This window comes from Lissotriton vulgaris, unplaced genomic scaffold (assembly GCF_964263255.1).
Source record: "Lissotriton vulgaris unplaced genomic scaffold, aLisVul1.2 SCAFFOLD_1138, whole genome shotgun sequence".
Classification (NCBI taxonomy): domain Eukaryota; kingdom Metazoa; phylum Chordata; class Amphibia; order Caudata; family Salamandridae; genus Lissotriton; species Lissotriton vulgaris.
In genome coordinates this window covers 421764-442493 of record NW_028244494.1, presented here as the reverse complement: position 1 = coordinate 442493, position 20730 = coordinate 421764, and the positions used below count along the sequence as shown (strand labels likewise).

General features: G+C 42.6%; 1 protein-coding gene across 2 annotated transcripts in view; it reads right to left on the bottom strand.

The window, feature by feature from the left end:
• The window catches only part of LOC147667216 (la-related protein 7-like), a 211620-nt gene that overhangs the window by 112145 nt on the left and 78745 nt on the right, over positions 1–20730 (bottom strand). For both annotated transcript variants that reach the window (XM_086948842.1, XM_086948843.1), the window contains exons 7-8: positions 13691–14077; positions 7563–7701 (exon numbers count right to left, since the gene is read on the bottom strand). In XM_086948842.1, the coding sequence (XP_086804968.1) occupies positions 7563–7701; positions 13691–14077 (526 nt within the window). The remainder of the gene's footprint in view (positions 1–7562; positions 7702–13690; positions 14078–20730) is intronic.

Below are 20730 nucleotides of genomic sequence, written 5' to 3'. Positions count from 1 at the left end.
ATTATGTGGCACTGAGTGGTATTTAGAGTGTATGTTGCTTGGAGCGCAGTGTAATTATGTGGCACTCAGTGGTATTTGGAGTGTATGCTGCATTGAGTGCAGTGTAATAATGTGGCGTGTAATTATGTGGCACTGAGTGGTATTGTTTGGAGTGTATGTTGCATTGTAAATATGTAGCATATAATTATGTGGCACTGAGTGGCATTGTGTGGAGTGTGTGTTGCATTCAGTAGAGTGTAATTATGTGGCGCTGAGTGGTATTTGGAGTGTATGTTGCGTTGCGCGCAGTGCAATTGTGTAGCATATAATTATGTGGCACTGAGTGGTATTGTGTGGAGTGTATGTTGTATTCAGTAGAGTGTAATTGTGTGGCGTGTATTTTGTGTGGCACTGAGTGGTATTGTTTGGAGTGTATGTTGCATTGAGCGCAGTGTAATTATGTGGCGTGTAATTATGTGGCACTGAGTGGTATTTGGAGTGTATGTTGCATTGAGTGCAGTGTAATTATGTTGCGTGTAATTATGTGGCACTGGGTGGTATTTGTAGTGTATGTTGCATTGAGTGCAGTGTAATTATGTGGCGGGTAGGTATGTGGCACTGAGTGGTATTTGGAGTGTATGTTGCGTTGAGCGCAGTGTAAATATGTAGCATATAATTATGTGGAACTGAGTGGTATTGTCTGGAGTGTATGTTGTATTCAGTAGAGTGTAATTATGTGGCGTGTAATTATGTGGCACTGAGTGGTATTGTTTGGAGTGTATGTTGCATTGAGTGCAGTGTAATTATATGCAATGCAATAGGTCTCGAATTAGGAAAGTTTGAGCTATTGGTATTGGTAATGACAAATATTTATATGTTGGTTTTGAAAATAGCTTTGTCATTTAGAATGCCAATAGTTTTAACTTTCGCAAATGTGACACCTATAGCATTTGTAATGCAATATGTGTTGTATTTACGTGACTTAGATGTATTGATATTACAAATAACAATGGCTTTTAATTTTTTTAAATAATTAATACTTTTAAAAAAGTTATTGTAATTTATAATGGCAATAGCTTTAACTTTTGTAAACAACTTTTGTGAAGATTATTCAGTGTATTTTATTGTGATGAAAATCCAAGAACAGAAGTGAAATATTAACATCTTTTTGTGACATTTGTAATAAAGCTTGAAACATTGATAGAACATATTTGAACCAGTTGTTGTTGAATGGTTGCAAAGATTGATGATGTGGTGGCGCTGAGTGATGTTGTGGTGGCGACAAATAATGCTGTGGCGTTCAGTGATGCTGTGGTAGCGCATAGTGATGTGGTGGTGAGGGCGATAGATAGATTGAGGGTGATAGATAGATTGAGGGTGATAGATAGATTTAATGAGGGCGATAGATAGATTTAATGAGGGCGATAGATAGATATAATGAGGGCGATAGATAGATATAATGAGGGCGATAGAGTGAGGGCGATAGAGTGAGGGCGATAGAGTGAGGGCGATAGATAGAGTGAGGGCGATAGATAGAGTGAGGGCGATAGATAGAGTGAGGGCGATAGATAGAGTGAGGGCGATAGATAGAGTGAGGGCGATAGATAGAGTGAGGGCGATAGATAGAGTGAGGGCGATAGATAGAGTGAGGGCGATAGAGTGAGGGCGATAGAGTGAGGGCGATAGAGTGAGGGCGATAGAGTGAGGGCGATAGAGTGAGGGCGATAGAGTGAGGGCGATAGAGTGAGGGCGATAGAGTGAGGGCGATAGAGTGAGGGCGATAGAGTGAGGGCGATAGAGTGAGGGCGATAGAGTGAGGGCGATAGAGTGAGGGCGATAGAGTGAGGGCGATAGAGTGAGGGCGATAGAGTGAGGGCGATAGAGTGAGGGCGATAGAGTGAGGGCGATAGAGTGAGGGCGATAGAGTGAGGGCGATAGAGTGAGGGCGATAGAGTGAGGGCGATAGAGTGAGGGCGATAGAGTGAGGGCGATAGAGTGAGGGCGATAGAGTGAGGGCGATAGAGTGAGGGCGATAGAGTGAGGGCGATACATAGAGTGAGGGCGATAGATAGAGTGAGGGCGATAGATAGAGTGAGGGCGATAGATAGAGTGAGGGCGATAGATAGAGTGAGGGCGATAGATAGAGTGAGGGCGATAGATAGAGTGAGGGCGATAGATAGAGTGAGGGCGATAGATAGAGTGAGGGCGATAGATAGATATAGTGAGGGCGATAGATAGATATAGTGAGGGCGATAGATAGATATAGTGAGGGCGATAGATAGATATAGTGAGGGCGATAGATAGATATAATGAGGGCGATAGATAGATAGAATGAGGGCGATAGATAGATAGAATGAGGGCGATAGATAGATATAATGAGGGCGATAGATAGATATAATGAGGGCGATAGATATAATGAGGGCGATAGATAGATATAATGAGGGCGATAGATAGATATAATGAGGGCGATAGATATAATGAGGGCGATAGATATAATGAGGGCGATAGATATAATGAGGGCGATAGAGTGAGGGCGATAGATAGATAGAGAGATAGATAGATAGAGTGAGGGGCGATAGATAGAGTGAGGGGCGATAGATAGAGTGAGGGCGATAGATAGAGTGAGGGCGATAGATAGAGTGAGGGCGATAGATAGATATAATGAGGGCGATAGATAGAGTGAGGGCGATAGATAGATATAATGAGGGCGATAGATAGAGTGAGGGCGATAGATAGATATAGTGAGGGCGATAGATAGATATAGTGAGGGCGATAGATAGATAGAATGAGGGCGATAGATAGATATAATGAGGGCGATAGAGTGAGGGCGATAGATAGAGAGAGAGATAGATAGATAGAGTGAGGGGCGATAGATAGAGTGAGGGCGATAGATAGAGTGAGGGCGATAGATAGATATAATGAGGGCGATAGATAGAGTGAGGGCGATAGATAGATAGATATAATGAGGGCGATAGATAGAGTGAGGGCGATAGATATAGTGAGGGCGATAGATAGATATAGTGAGGGCGATAGATAGATAGAATGAGGGCGATAGATAGATAGAATGAGGGCGATAGAGTGAGGGCGATAGATAGAGAGAGAGATAGATAGATAGAGTGAGGGGCGATAGATAGAGTGAGGGCGATAGATAGAGTGAGGGCGATAGATAGAGTGAGGGCGATAGAGTGAGGGCGATAGATAGATATAATGAGGGCGATAGATAGAGTGAGGGCGATAGATAGATATAGTGAGGGCGATAGATAGAATGAGGGCGATAGAGTGAGGGCGATAGATAGATATAATGAGGGCGATAGATAGAGTGAGGGTGATAGATAGATAGAGTGAGGGCGATAGATAGATAGAGTGAGGGCGATAGAGTGAGGGCGATAGATAGATAGAGAGATAGATAGATAGATAGAGTGAGGGGCGATAGATAGATAAAGTGAGGGCGATAGAGTGAGGGCGATAGATAGATATAGTGAGGGCGATAGATCGATAGAGTGAGGGTGATGTGTGATGTGTCTGGCGATGTGCACGCGCCTGGCTCACATGCACTGTACCTAATCCGCACTTTGGGTAGACTTTTGAAAGCCTTACTATAATCTCACTGAACAAGCATTGCTAAAGCAATGCTGTAGACGAGATCTAAAAAGCACATATCCAGCTGATGCCTACAGATTTGTATTATAAACGATGACCCCCTCACACACCAAAGGCAGATTTGGAACACCTTCCTCGACATCTCCGATAGCAGAGCTCGCTAGCACTGAAACGCAAACACGCGCATCGAAGCAGTGGCAGTTCAGAGACACGCATGCCATGTCCCGGCGGAAGGTAGCCACCTGTTAGACATCCTGAGAAAAAGCTGCCAGCAAGCGACAGCCCGCAGCAAAATGCACGGGTGCCGCCGACCTCTCTGTAAGGTGCCAGTAGCCCAGGGGCCCCTGCAGAACGCACACAGATGGAAAGCAGAGGTTAACCAAATCCGACGGCTGCCTCTGCAGTCATTGCCACGAATTTGACCTAGAAGCAGGTTCGATTAAGCATTGAAGGGGACGGACGCTGGCTGCCTCCCCCCTGCCCCCGCCCAGAGGTCAGGTACACACACTGCAAGTCCCAAGGGATCACATACAAGCAAGTGGTACCTGCAGGAAGTGCGGTTTCCCATTGGAAGAGACACAGCTGGAGATACAGCCTCAGCCCTGGAGAGAGCCATTAAAGATGATTCAGCAGTGTGCGGGAAGCCAAGGTGCGCACACACTGTAGGCATCGCTCACTTCCTGGACCAAAACAGGACTGTTTGTTACAGGAGGCGGAGAGGGAGGGAGACCGACCGGAAATGAGAGGGGGAGGAAGCAGAGAATGGAAGGAGGAGGACACGATTGAAAGATTGAGAAGACACGAGCAAGGGATGTATTAGGTAATGAGTGGTGTGAAATAAACATTTCAGTGACCGAGCAATTTAGTGTATTTGATCACCTGGATCTGTGCACTGTTAAACATGTCAAATCTGACCTCCTATCTTTACATTGATTAGCGCAGTGTCCGTCTTTTCCGGATGAACAGTGACCTGGTTAATACTTAATAGCCGACTCGGATTGGGTGGTGGTAGGGGGGAAGGGGTAACGATGCTCTATACAGATGAATATTAGTTTTATGGATCGAAGCCATTTCCCCAATATAAAAGCTCATTGTATATCTGTACATTTTCATTGCGTCATCTGCGCTCTATACGCAGGTCAGGGAGGCACTTGCAACATGATAACATGTTTTTTAAAAAAGGTCTGGGCTCCCTAATACAGTTGGCATTGAGGGGCCGTAAGTGCTCGTCACTTGTATTACTGCGGAGACAGCCTGGTCTCTTGCCTGTGAGGACATGAAAGGTAACGCCGTTGGGATTTTGTCTGATCCACAGACCAGTTACTGTCTCTGATGAAGAGTCCGCGAGTAAGAGTGCTTGAGCTAGCACTGTCTAGTGAACCGTCCATTGGCAGAGCGGTATACGCGGTATAGGGAGTAAAAAGTGTGATCGTAGTATGAGAGCAATAAAGCAACAAGCTCTCAGCATTGCTGTGGCGGGGGAGCGCATTCCTTTGAAGTCTGAAGCGAGGGACGGGGGACCGGATTCCTTTGAAGTCTGATGCCGAGGCCTATGATGTGCGATGTGGCTGGCGATGTGCACGCGCATGGCTCACATGAACTGTACCCAATCCGTGCAGTTTGGGTAGACTTTTGAAAGCCTTGCTATAATCTCGACAAACAAGCATTGCTAAAGCAATGCTGTAGTCGAGACCTAAAAAGGCAGCACAAACTAGCATGATTGCTGCCAGAAAAGCGATTTTAACGGAGACACTAAGCCAGCTGTTGTTTTCAGTAACAGCTTTCTTAAGAACAGCCTTATGTTTTAAGTATCTGATAACTCAGTACTTTATTTGTATGACTTCTCCTTTAATTACAATTAAGCAATGTACAATCAACACTTTCCTAAAAGAATATTCAAACTAGGAAATAAAAATAAAATTCACATTAATTACTATTTCATTGTTTCACATTGCAATTTTAACTTTCACAAAGCTAAAAGCCGAGTTTATAAAAAACCTATTTTTCTCGAACAGAAACATCTTTGTATGCAAATGCTTATTATGTGCAACATGTTCTATGCCAACTTCGTTGGCAAGGAACCTTATAATTTACTTCTATAAATAGTCCGAACAAAAATATTTACATTAAAGAAAGTAGACAGCAGATACTGAATGCATTTTATTAACTTCTGCTTACTCTAATTTGTAAATATCAAGATGCAGGAGAGGTAGAAAAATGATTTGTAACATTAATAAATCCTTTCTATTCCTGTATATTTTTTCCCCAAGTATAGGCAAAAGTGATACGATTCACAACCTATAGTTCCAAGTTTCCTTTTAGTTTACAGGAAGGTGGAAAGAAACTGAAATTTGTAATAGCAATTATTAGCTGCTGTTCCAGTTCCAGCAGGTAAAGATGCTATGCTATGCTATGCTATGCTATGGTTTTGGTAAAGCGCGACAGCTGCCCCAGCAATGAGGCGTCCCGGCGCTCCGAACAAAACAAGTAACTGATTTCAGTTTTTTAATCATGTTCGCGGAAACAGGGATCTTTAATGGGACCACAGCAAACAGGTCAATTCTAAGCACCGGGTAACAGGTTAATATGGGAAGACAACATTCAGATAGAGTTTTACAGGATTCTCTAAATGATAATCTCATTAGATGCAGATCACTGGGGCACTTTTTGCTGGTGTAACCTCTTTTTATTCCTTACACCGTCTACAAACAGAAATGTTTTGGTGGGCTCACTTCCTGCTGCCTTAAGCAATTTACCAATGCACAGAATACATCGTACTGGGGTAATGTTAAGAATGGGCATACATACACAATTCCCAAATCGCTCTTAGTTTGCAAATCCAAGTTAAAGTGCAAATGACTTTGTCACCCAAAACACACCTATTCAGTCTTCGACAGATGAGGAAATGAACATGCAAAGCAAGTTGACGGAACTATTATTGACCACAGAATGGGTGTTTGGTTGGTTCTAGTAAGACATATCTTCAGTTGCAGGGGCAACATAAACAGGAGCCCTGGGATGTTCTTGAGGACAATGGAAGGGTATAGATCAGTGATACTCAAAGTGCGGTCCTCCTGACCTTTAAATGAGGCCCTCAGGTCAAAGTCAGCACCGACTTAGCATCAACATTAAAAATATACAAAGTAAAATGATAAAAAGGAAACAACTAGGGTGTCTTGCAGTGTTTAACTTTACGAATACTATCACGTTTAAAGACATTGTGCAACAAATGTGTAAAAGTACAGATAAATTCTCTCCAAATACAAAAGGTGTATTTCAATAACATGCAGAATCGCTATACTTTAGTGCATCAGATTATATCAGTGCATTGAGAAGTATTTAAAAAAATAGTTTTCAAACATTGATTTAGAAACATGAATGCTTCCACCCACCCTGACAACAATGATAATAGAGGCAAGTAAGTTGTTATGTGTACCCTTTGGGTGGCCTTGGCTTCTAATATACATGGACATTATAGTTTATTAAATTAAAACACATGAGAAGGTTTCATACAGTGCACATGTTTAAGTAATGTATTTCAAGGTCCTCTTAAAAGTGATAATGAAGTAAAAGGAGGGATAGTGATATAAAAACAATTGCCCAGGATCACTCAGTTTGGTCAAGTGGGAAAGCCGGGATTTATTCCAAGTCTTCTGGCTTCACATTTTGAAACTGAGTCATTAGATGTACATGCTTTGCTTCCTCTACACCCACCTTTACCCCTGCTCCCCAACCGCCACCCTGCTGGCATCAATACGGCCCTTGGCCACACCACAGACCAAACTTTTTGGCCCCTGGGAAAATGTTTGCAAGTAGCCATGGTCTATATTTTCACAGCCTGACTGTAGATAACTGGACTTTATCCAGAATCTTTATTCAAACATCAAGCTGGAGTATGACATTTTACATCACAGGTTAGGTGTTTTGGAGACTCAGAAAGTGCAACAAAAGGAAAGAAATATTCAAGTTAGCAATTCACTTACTTTGGAAGCACTCGTAAGGGAATAACCTCTTCCCCCACCTTGTGCCTTTCCTTGTGTTTCTTCTTACGTTTCCTTTTAACTTTGGACATCGTTGTATCTTTCTTGTCCGTGCCATCTTTTTCTTCCTCAGTAGAAACTTCTACAACGGAGCATGGTGCATTGTTAGGTGTGCAGAGATTAATACCAGGAGCAACATGTCTACAAAACTTTCTACATCAGAAATAGTGTTTAAAATTCTACTCCTGTCACTGTTCTTTAAAATAGATCAACTGTAAATTGAGGTGAAAGCACTCATGAAAGAATGGAAAAGCTGTGCACTGCTGCCCTATGCTTGTTCTGTCCTGCCCTACAAACTCTTCTTTTTTCCTTGATATTGTGGAAAGCTGTACACTCAATCCCAGAGCCCCCTCCAAAAAAATAGGTTGGTGAGGGCTCCATTTTGTTCATAAGAAAGTTTACCCATGCAAATACAAAACTCCCCATAACCTTATATTTCTGCATTACTGGATAGCACCTAGTGTAAGTGGCCTAGCTTAGAACTGTGTGTGAAACTAATCCACCTCACACCTTGGCCAGTCCAAGCTGTCTGCCTGGGACACTCTACTTTGGATGCTAGGAAGAATGAGAGGACAAAGGACGATTCACCTCTCTAAGATTGGCTGATGTGCTCGAAACTGAAAAAGGCTGCACTCTGGTTGGTTTAGGCTTCTCACGACCACTACTAAAGTGGCATTAACACTGGACTGCTGGGCCCAGAGAGCTGCACAACACTAGAGGTTCACCAAAATGACCCTCCACCTTGTGGGCAAGAAAATATTGCACTATACGACAAGTGATATGGAGGGATCAATACAATTAAAATCATAGGATACATCAAATCACTCCGATTTTATGGTACATTGTCCCATCTTGTTTTATCACATCTCAAACAAGCCCCAACTGTATATTCCTGGTTGGAACAATTCTTCATTTCTTTTTTAATTGTTCTCCATTAAATCAATATAAAAAAAGCAATACACAAAGATACATAAATCATCACAAAAAAAGCAACAATTGTTTCCTACCCCCCTGATTTTACAATGAAGTGTTTGCTTTATTGATCAGCTGCTAGCCACTGTGAGGTAATCAGCTACACTCGAGGTACCATTTGCACCTCTAAGCCTTTTTGGTAGTGTGCAGATCCATAGTAAATACAATCTTTTTGATTTTATGGGTTCCTCCTTTCTTCAACTGTCGATGCGTTTCAGCCCTTCCATATGGGCCTCATCAGGACAAGGGTATAAGGAACAACTCGTGAGACCTCCCGTGGGTCCTTCTAGTGAATCTGTGTCACGGTCTCAACTAAACCATGTGACACGGGGCCGCCAAGCATCAGTACTATTTAAGCTGGCAAAATGTAAAATATCTGGTAACACTTGATCATCAAAACCCCTTCTAAATCCTTCATACGTGCTTTCCAACACAGTCCTTACGAAGCGCCCAAGGTGCTGCTTTCATGCACCGGTCTGCACCTTCTCTCATTAGACCAAGCATTCACCTCACTAAGATTGGCTGATGTGCTCGAAACTGAAAAAGGATGCACTCTGGTTGGTTTTGGCTTCTCACAACCACTACTAAAGTGGCATTAACACTGGACTGCTGGGCCAAGAGAGCTGCACAACATTTGACACACAGATGAACAGTGTACTCAGGCAACAGCAAAATGTATTATCATGAAACAAATGTGAATTTGCAGTTCTCCTGATCGGACTTGGGGGGCAAGGGTTGATTCTTGTAAGGCACCTTGCTGCTGTGGCAAGTGAAGAGAAAAAAAGTTGACCAGTCCAACAGGAGAGGAGATGGATTTCTTTTATGAGGCGAGGGACAGTCCGGATTCAAGGAAGATCCTCAAGCCTCTGCAAGTATAAAGTACCTGAATGGAACAGGCCTCAAAAAAGAGAAACTGACATGCTCAGGTGTAGCAGTATTGATGTGCTGGGTGTAGCCTGGAGGTTCAGTGCAGCCCCGGGTTTCAGTGGCACTGGATGCCGAGACCGAAGACTAACAGAGTGTGACGCCCGCAGAGACGATAGCACGGAGTTCCCAAGGAGGCTGGCAAAATAGAGTCCAGTAAGCCCGCTCAGCGGCCACTGACTATCGAGGCCGGCACTGAGGGAGTGCTGGGCCACCCTGAGCTACGCATGCTTGGAAACAGATGTCGGCACCTGGGCCGTTACTGGTCCCAAACCTAAAAGGGCTCTAAAATTTCTGGACGTGTGGCAGCTGGCACCTCTGGATGTACTCCGCCTCGCCAGCTCCGAGCTCTGCGGTACTGGAGACTGCAGAAAGTCCCGGCTTCTGGGGTGAGGTGACCCTGCACATGGGCACGTAGGACGCAAATGACGGCTCATATACCTGAGACTTCTGCCACATGAGGCAAGGTCATATACATAAGAGGCCCCATCGGACGGTGATTGGAGGGCCCTGTGGGCTTCCGGAGCACACAGAGGGGGCCATAGAGGAACAGGCCTAGCGGAGACTAATCCGGTAATGAGACAACCGTCACTATTAACTTGGGCACGGAGATTCAGACAGAATCCTGAACAGAGCTCTTTATTGCACAGGGTGGGTCTCTTGATTCTTGGGTGATGGTTTCATGGTCTTTTTACTATTTTTGTTGCATGATCCTAGAACGCCTGCCCACTGAACTGCTCGGCTCTGAAGCCAGAGCTACTGAAAACACAGGGCAAGGTGCATCATTGCAATGTAGCTACACTGCATCAACTGTATCAGACACTTTTATGAAATGTTATGGATATTGTAGAGCGAGTTACCAAGTTCCCTGAGAAGACCAGAAGGCAGTAGTCATCGCATAACAAAGGCTAAGGTGTTATTGAAGGAAAATCCACTAAATATTACCAGCCTCAATTATACTTGGCTGCATTTGCCGTAATTTTTCGGCAATTATCCCCTCATGCGGAAATAACAATTCCACATCAGCGAACAATTGATTACAATGGATTTAAAGAAATCCACTTCTTCACTAACACATGAGGATAACACTGCATGTAAAGAAAAAGATGCAGTTTTCTGGATATTTAAGGAAATGGGCATGCAATAATGTAAGCGTTTTACTTTTTTTCTTCATGGTTTTTAGCATGCAAGAATACACATCATTTTTGTGCTGGTATATTTTGAGGCCATGTCGTTTGCTTTCTAGCCCTAAGTGTTCCGGGTATGCCCAGATGTGGGTACCGGGCTCACTGTGTCACTAGATTCAAGCTAGCCTGGTTGATCTGGGGTAATACCTCGAAACCAATCCCAGGATACTGGTTTCTGGTCTAGGGAGGACCTGGCTTGGCAGTTCGTTCTGGACTGTTCCCATGAGGAACAGGGTCAAGACTGATTTGCATATGGCTGGGTCTAAACTGGAGTTGCATGGTGAGCAAAAGAACTATTTAACACAGGTCTGTTGACTGGAGGTGAATGTTTGATTTGCTCTGCATTCCATCCATCATTTGTTTGACTTTGAAGTTTATCTTTCCCATCAGAGCTGGGTCTTTCTTACTTCCACTTCGGAAAGCATTTTTTCACAGAGGGGCACTCCTATTTTAAATTTCCTGTCCTCACTGGAGACGTTTCAATTACAACATGGATTTCCTCAGACCACGCTGGCCTAGCACACAATCCGAGATAAATAAGTGCTTCTTTGGTGGGAGAATCGGGCCTCTGCTGTCTGGTCAATCGGCCATTCATTTTCCAGTGGTTTACTGTTTAAAATTTGATTTAAAACAGGCCTCTTTATATATTAAAACAATATTTCCAATCCGAAAACGCCAAGTCAATCCTGGTGGTCTTTAACCTACCACCCCCCATCCCCCACCTTCCAGACACAAACGGAGAAATCTATAAATTAAGTTTAGGAGGGAAAAGTGCAATACAAAAGTGGGACAATAAAACATGTTTTTACCTCTTATGCCTTAACCACACACGTTTCACATCGCATTCATTTACCACACATCTGCCTTTACCATGCATGTAAGATAATTAATATATATTATATATCTTGTTTTACATTTTTTAGGGGGCGGTGGAGACCCCCCAAACCTCCCATTTTTCCTATAAATTAACTTTATTTTTATTAGGGATAAATCCCTAAACACCTCCCTTTATTAAATACTATTACCACATCATACTCCCACAACTATTACAGACTAAAATACTTTTACTACCCCATACCCTAAACAGACCCTTTCCACCCAATACCCTTACCCACCACTAAACCCTAAGAAATACCCTCATCCACCCAATACCCATTTCCACCCCTAAACCCTAAAAATGCCCTTTACACCCCATATCCCTAAAATACACTTACAACCCAATACCCTCATCATCCCCTACAAAAAGAACCAAAACATGGATGTGTTATTAATGCATGCATGGTAAAAGCTATGTAGTAAAGGCATTGCATGGGAATTGCTGTGTTGTAAAGGCGGTTTCCCCTTCTACTGTAGGCCTGCACATTTTAAATGCAGATTTCTAAAGAGTTTCTGCGCTGGTGCAGAAATGCTTCAAATATGAGGAAAAAGTTATGTCTGAGAGCACTTTTTCCTCATGTTTCCCCCATTTTTACCGCTCTACGGCCAAGTATAAATAAGGCTGTTTGGGGTCATACACTGGAACGAGATAATTTTAAGCTTGCTTTTTTATTATCTGTAAACCCAAGCACAATCCTTTGAATACTGGGCATTTGCATTATTGAGTGCGATTAACATGGTTATGCTTTATCAGAGTACATAATCCCCTTCTACAGTAAAATCTTCAACTGTTCGACTTTACTGCCCCTGAAGAGACAAATGATTAATGCTGACCCAATCACAGTGAAATTATTTTGGTGATCCAGAAATGATGGTGGTAAACAACAGTACTTAGACAGGATTCTTAACACAGTAAGGACCAACTGCCCAGGACCCAGAAAATTATCTCACAGTAACTCATAAGCAGGATCCCATTAGGGAGTCCAGTTATTTTTAGACTTTTTGTACACTGCAAAATTTGCCTCACTGTGGTACGCTGAGCGAATCAGGAAGAGACACACAGCCATATTCATCAACATGAATTGCGCTCGCAAACGGCCAGATTCTGAGAATCTGGCCGCTTGCGAGTGCGATTTTTGCATTTGGGATTCATCATCCCAAATGCAAAAATCGCTATTACCGAAATCGCATATTTGCGAGGAATTGGATTTAAGGAATCTCTAATAGAGATTCCTTAAATCCAATTCATCACCCAATTTGAAATTGCGAATTCGCAATATTTGGTCGCAATTTACCACGAAATCTGACTTCGTGGTAAATTGCGAAAAAAGTGTAAAAACCACTTTAGTGCATTTTTTTTTATTTGCATGTTACACACACACATGTCCTCTGGACATGTGTGTGCGCAACACCTGTTCAAATGTGCATTTGAGGGGTGCTACAGGGTGTCCATTGGACACCCCTGGCACCCTTCAAATCGCAATCTTATTTGGGATTAGCAAATTGCTAATCGCAAATAAGGAATACTCCCCATTCATTCCTATGGGCCTTTTGGCCCATAGGAATGAATGGGGAGTTTTTCCTTATTTGCGATTAGCAATTTGCTAATCGCAAATAAGGAATCAGTAGGAATCGCAATAAATTTTGCTAATCCTACATGAATCCCGTTTTGCGAGTCCTTAATAGCGAATCGCTATAATTCGCTATTAGGGCCTCGCAAAACGGGAGATTGATGAATATGGCTGACAGTTTGCTCCAGTACTAGATTCTAAATTCATATACATATACTATCCTAAGCACACTTTTCTCAAACAACACCAACAACGCCTGTGATTTATGTCAACTTACAGGGATATGAATGGGTATTTGGTGTTCAACTCATGTTTGAAGCAGTCCTGGCTTCTCAAATTGTAAACACATTTACTTTTATCAATTCAATATTTATTTGTTGCTTATTAATTATGCATGTAATGTAAGCTACCATAACTGTAACCAAATTTGAGATGAGACAATTATTTTCTAACTCAACATGACCAAGGAGATCAAGCAAGGAGGATAAACTGTTTGCAGCACACTAAGGCTGCAACAACAAACATGTGAAACATGTCCTACCTTTGCACTCCTTTAGAGTTGTGATGTCGTCTGCTGATTTGTGCCGAGTAGTCCCGTCTTCCTTGCATGAAAACCTCTTGGCCTTTGAAGATGGCGCTTCCCTGTCGCTGGAGCTGCTGCGTTTCCTCTTTGCAGGCCGTGCATGCTCCTCCGCCATTTCGGAGCTCACAGACCTGTCCCGCTTTTTTTTCTCCTTCTTCGAATGATGCTTGTGACTATCAGAGGCCTCCATGTCTGAGCACTCGGAGATTGTCCTGTGCCTTTTTGTCTTACCCACTTGTTGGATTCCTGAGTCCATGCTTGTATCCTTCACCTCTGTTGTAGATTGCTCGCTGCTCTCCTCCTTCAGTTTAGATTTCTTCTTTTTCTTCTTTTTTTTCTTGTCTTCTGCATATCATTAACATTTGTAAATAAAAATGAATATATGGAGATGCAACACAGAAGTATTTCTCGAACAGCTTACGTGCTGCATAGCAAAGACTATGTCCCCTGCCACAGTACACATTACGGTAAAGGACGCAACAGCAACAAAAGATGCATTTTTTCCATACGAAAACAGCAGTGGTTCAATCTTGCAGGACAGAGTAATCCGTGGCGTTCAACACACTTCATAGTCCTTCAGATTGAACGGGCAACTGTCTGCACGTGCACCCTTTTAAGGCAAACAGCAGTTTTCCTGGATTCTAGATGCCAGCATAGCCATGATTAGGAGTTATGTGGAATTTCCATGTGGAATATTTCAGCCAGATTATGATGGGCACAGTGTCATGGCTGTCAGAAGACAAGACCTACAAGAAATTCCAGGTCGTAAGAATCACAGGAGCCAAGCATCTGAGCTCTAGTCCTAGGTCGCTTAATTTTGACCACAAGGGGGTAGCATGCTGTGCTACCACTGCCAGGTTGATGTTTTCCCTTTCCACTCCTACCCTTCCCCACCCGCCTTCCACCCCCCCTCAGCCAGAAGTCCATGTACCCATTTACCACTTACTTACTTAAAGCAGATAGAAAATGAGAACTTTAATCCACATGGACCTCGGAATTGTGTGTGATTTTACGCCTCGTAAAACCAGGTCCGCACAGTTAGTCCCCATTTTATGGTGTTTAACCCGTAATTGCATTAGCACAAATGTGGTTGAAATGAGGAGGCAGCAACTGCACGGTAACAGTAATTACAAATACTGTGCAACTTGTGATCTGGACCTAGAGGAGACACTCTCAGCATGCAAATGATAGAACTAAGAAAACACTTAAAATGAGGCCCCACAGCAGTGTCTTCTTCCCTGATTCCCACAAGTTAATGTGCACCGACGCAGACCCATACATACAGGCATGCATGACTAGGGAGGGGCTCATCCTTTACCTTTACAATGTGGGCTTGCCAGAGTGTACTGCCAGCTGTGCTTTGCAATGGGTGCATGTGGTTATCAGTCAGTTATATATTTTATTGACCTACACAACCAAATCTTCTCACAATGCTCCGCTCAAGATGGAAGAGATGATTTAATAAATAACACCATCAATAGGTTCACCGTACGGGCACTGGATAAACCTGGCAAGTTATCAGTGCAGGATTTTGCCTTTGCCCAGGCCCTGTACTTAGCAAGGTTTCCCCAAACCATCTCAGAATGGCCTTTGTGTGTAGGCTGTAGGGGCAGGGCACAAGGCCAGACCTTCAGCCACGCCGAGTTGGCAATGGGCATGGTCTTTGACCATGACTTATTACCACACCAAACTCAGAGCATTGGCTAAAGTTCCCTCCCTGACCTTGATGACCTTTGGGGTACCGACAGTGGTTCTCCATTTTTTATTATAAAAGTTTTTTGATGTTTTCCTAACAGTAAGAGATGACATCTGGGGATGTGTAGCAAGCAAAGGCATGCAAGCAGTTTTGTTCTCTAACTGCTACCAATTGTGAACATTACTTTTTTGTGAATATCGACTTGTGTTGAATGGCTTTTATAGGTACTTTTAAAGTTACCTACAACACAGGCCAGGTTGTATGCCATCAATGACACTGTACATTAAATGCTTTAGAGTACATGATCAAAGTACAGGGCCTAACAAGCAAGCCTGATCCTTTTTAACGAAAAAGTATTTAAACTGTGCAGCTCATAACATAGGTGCTCAACTGCCATGTTTTTCTGAGATGCACGTTAAAAAATCAGAGAAAGGAAATGTACATTTTTCGATGCCCTTTCATAAACGTAAAAACTGAAATGAGATAAGGAGAAATGACCTTGCAAGATCTATCTTGTAGGAATGAGATAGAAAAGTAGCAATAAGATGCTGTTTACTTCCTGTATTTTGAACAAGAAGTATTTTTCACAGTATTCTGTAAGTGTCATGTACAAGAAAAGTAGATAAGACACTGGTGTAGGTGTCAGGCTACTGGGGAGATACAATACTGAAACAAAGATCCCACTTCAGGCTTGATGGTACAATAAAGTACACTTAGAGGCTTCACATGACGTGCCAAATTATTTCAAGCAGACTAATTCAAATCCGTTGCCAAAAACTAAATATCACTTAGGTAGAGGTTGGACTAATTGTTTGAAAATGTCAGATTAAATACAACTGGGGCTTATCTACCCTTTGCCCTAATCTGCATAATGCTTGTTGAGTTGTTTATAATGTTAATCATTCTAGTGCATATGGTCTGGAGACAAATAGTGCAAAATGCGAACTACTCTGTGACCATACTGATTTCGGGGCAGATCTGCAGGACTCCGTAAAGAGCGACTTTGGTTTCTAGGTATCCTGTAGCAGCAGACATATCCAGGTATTAAGTGAAGTAAACAAAATGGTTAGCTTTAAAAAAAAAATAAAAAAAATCTGGAATGTCGAATGGTTTTCAATATGCAAGTTAGGAAAGGAGGTCAATAGAGAAGGGGCAATGGCAGAAAACAATAACAGAAAATGAACTGCCAGCTTGCCCTGTCTGTAGGAAAGTGGGTTATTTGTTGTATTGGCTACACAAGTAATAGGTCCACAATTTCCCCATACTGGGAATCAAGCACCCCATTGTAGCTCTTGACTTTCTAAGGGTAGTCAAGCGAGCAGTCGAAGGCCTACCTACTTTGGGGAGGTGGTGTGGACTAGTAATCACCATTCACTGGCACACAATAATAACACTGAAAAAATTATTGTCAAGTTAGTCAGTGCCTTTTCTTTAGAAAAGAAAAGGTACATTACAATACACACGACTGAATACAAACCATTAAGTCACAAATATATACATTAGACAGATGGAAAATTCAAAAGCGGCATGGAAAAGAAAAACAACATCTCCATAGCCTTTAAAGCGTGGACTAATTTAAATCTGAAACGATGGTTCCCTGCCCAACATCATGAAAGAAGAGATACTTAGTTCAAAGGTTTCACGTTCATGACACAAAACAAAATCCAAAACATGGGCCAAATGTCTACTTCATCTCCATCCTTCTATACCAAGATGGAACGTAAACGTGCAGGCTACCAAATAGGAGGCACTCATTTTAGACTGCTGATTTTCGGCGATCTCAGTGTTGTACATCCTCCACCCCTCCATATTTAAGTTGGCAGCATCTTTTTACTATCTCTACCTCTAGAAACATAGTTTCAATGAAATAATGCAGTCAGCCTTGAAATGGACAACACTGTAAAAAACAGGCACTGAAAGAAGATGTTTTTTCTGAGGCTGTGTACCATTATACCTGTGATTTCTCTACTTACTATGTCATATGGGTGAAGGAGCAGGAGGGGGGGGGGGCAAGGATTAAAAAGGGTGGCTTTTTTTCTTTTAAACTCTGCTTCTTGGATATGACACCTACTACTTGTCAAACAGGCTTAGCACTTTCTGAGCAAATGTACACGTTGAAAGTTCTTTTTGCCTCATTTCCCATAGATTCAGAAACATTATTATATTCTGTGCAGGTTGCAATGAACTATAATGTTATGAAAAACAGTAGTATGGCTGTGGCAACAATATGTCTTCTTTTGAGTGACAACCTCAGCTCCCTTTGAGTTTAGGAAGTCATAAAATTCATATTAATCAAAAACCCAGGCCAGCAAGTAAAAGTGGGAAGAAGTGGAGCAGTCTACTCTGTAGTCCCAAGTGTGCTGTATGCAATTGAAGGCCTTCCCACATGCAGTGCACTTGAGAGTACTAATGAGCTTAAATGTCCGTTAGAGTCTGAGGCATGATTTAAATTCATACACAAAATCCCGACCAAAGCTGGTGGACTGAGGCGGGAGAAATAGAGTCAGTGAGGAATGTCTAAAGAACTAATCTTCCAAATGATGATACGCACCTCCTCAACACTCAAATGGAAGATAATTGTCAGCAGGGCTTTGCCAGGTGCACCTGGTGATATGCCCACTAAAAATTTATTTTATTTTTTTACTTCTAATGCTGTTTTTTCTCAATGACCCGAAGAAACCGCAGGCAGCCTTTTCCAGCTTGAAAAGTGAAAATAGGCTACATGTAAGTTCACTGCACTCAACTCATTATCATGCATTTAAGGCAGGGAAATATATTTAGCTATGAAATCACCACTTATAGGGTGTATCTCTATGTTTTCTGCATCCTCTATCAGACATGATATGTAAATTCCATAGCTCTGGATCCATGTGGAACTGCATCAAATGCACGGAGGACGAAGAATTTCTTATCAACAACAAGGAGCTCTGGGGAGTTCACCTGATGTAGCAATATAAAGCAAAAATAAATCCCCCATGAAAGCTGGAATACAGGGTATGTGATTTTGGATTTGTTTCGATTCCAGTAATTTCTCTCAATCCACAGCCAAAAAGTAAGGATTTGTTCGGTGGAATACTCATGATCACGGTCATGTGGCATATCCTCAGTGATAACAGCTCTCATGTGCTTCTCAATATTTATGCATGCCCTGTAATACAGGCTCTCAAGTAGCACCTCAAGCGAATTTCAAACGTGTGCAGAAACAAGCCCAGAGAACTAGACGAAGATCACTTGATGCATGAACCACATGTTGCGATTTAAGAGCTTCATTTAAAAGAAGAGAACAAAAATCAAATCTCAAGTCCTTGGAAGAACATAACCGAACTGTGCGCTTGGACTGCAATCCTTGAAAGACTTCAGATTATCATTAGGTGCAACCCAGATTTACATCTCCAAAAGTAGGAACTCTGAGGATCATATTCCATGAGGAGTTCTCATTTGCACCTTACATCTATGAAGTGGTTAAAGTGATCATCTAGCAGGCTTCCTATTCACAAAATATTCTAACTTTTTCTCCAAGCAACTAGGTAGAGCTCACATTGGTCAAGGACACTTTAACTATTCCAAATTTAATCCATTCAGGGCTCACTAAGAATTTCATTGTTATTTTCTAAGGGCTACATTACCAAGGAGACAGAATGTGTTTGACCTTGGCAATACAGCCAGACACCAGTCCTAAATGCATTATACTGGCTCCTAGAGTACACATGGATCATGTTCAAGGTTCTATTTAATGTGCACAAAACTTACTGGGAAAAAAAGACCCAGATTACCTGAACTCCCATTCTCACTTTATATGCACCAGAAATCTTTGCTAAATGAACACACATTTCATTACTGATAATGATAATGACATTTGTAAAGCGTGCAAATACCAAACATGGTGTCTCTGCGCTAAAAAGAAACCAAGAGTAGAACCCCAACCGACTCATCTCACTGAAACAACCAAGTTTTCAAAGATTTCCTGAAACTCATGAGAGAGCTAGCCTTCCTAATCTCAGGTGGCAACAAATTCCACAACTTGGAAGTGCCATAGTGAAAACTCCGACCTCCCCAGTGCAAAGTCCGGATCTGCGGCACAGTTAGAAGATTTGCACCAGTGGACCGGAGTGATCTACCTGGCTCGTACCACCTAAGGAGTTCCTGCAAAAACGATGGACCCTTGTGTGTCAGGGCTTTAAAAGCCACACACAGCGCCTTGAATTTAATTCGCTGAACCACTGGCAACCAATGCAGCTTTCGAATTTCTCCCGCGATGGATTTATGCCGTGGAAACCTCAGCATAAGGCGCGCCGCCGAGTTTTGAACTGCTTGAAGTTTCCTCAGACACTGCTTCTGGACATTCAGATAGTCCATTGCAGTAATCCAGTTTCGATTGTATAAGGGAGGTGATTACCACTTTCTTGGTTTCTTCAGGGATGTAAGGAAGAACCTTCTTAATTTTTTTTATCAGGAAGTAGGAAGCCAAGACAATAGCATTTGTTTGTTGAAAAAATGTTAGTCTGTTGTCAAACAGGATGCCCAAATTTCTGGTCTTATACGATGGAATAGGAGGCGATCCCATTTCTGCAGGCCACCAAAGATTGCTCCAAGCAGGTTGTAGGTTGCCAAAAATCAAAACTTCCGTCTTATCGGAGTTTAACTTGAGGCAACGTCTACACATCTAGATGTTAATGGCGGCCATGCAGTCATGGAATTGCACAGCAGGGGAGCTCTGTTTCCTGTGAGCTGTGACCACAATCTGGGAGTCATCAGCGTAAGATGTTAATGAGAAGCCATAGCCTCTAATTAATAACGCTAGTTCGGTGACATACACATTAAACAACAGTGGGCTCAGCGAGCTGCCATGTGGCACCCCACAAGGCAGCACATAGGCCTCTGAGTTGAACCCATCAAGCGACAGCGTTGATCTCCTCTCCTGTAAAAAGGAGGCCAGGAGGGCCAAAGCCATACCTTCTACACCTACCGCTTTTAATCGGTGAATCAGAAGAGTATGATCAACAGTGTAGAATGCGGCAGAGAGATCAAGCAAAATCAATGCCGCAGACCCTCCACTGTCCATCGCCGCTCTAATTTCTTCAGCTGCTTTGATAAGTGCCGTCTCAGTACTGTGCTCTTTACGGAACCCAAACTGAGAGTGGTCCAGCAACCCATTGTCCTCGATAAACTGAGTCAATTGGACACTCATAATCTTGTCCACAATTTTGGCTGGGAGAGGGAGGCGTGCAATCGGGCGATAGTTCGATGTCCGAGAGGCGTCTAAAGTGGCTTTCTTGAGAAGCGGGAGAATAGATGTCTCCTT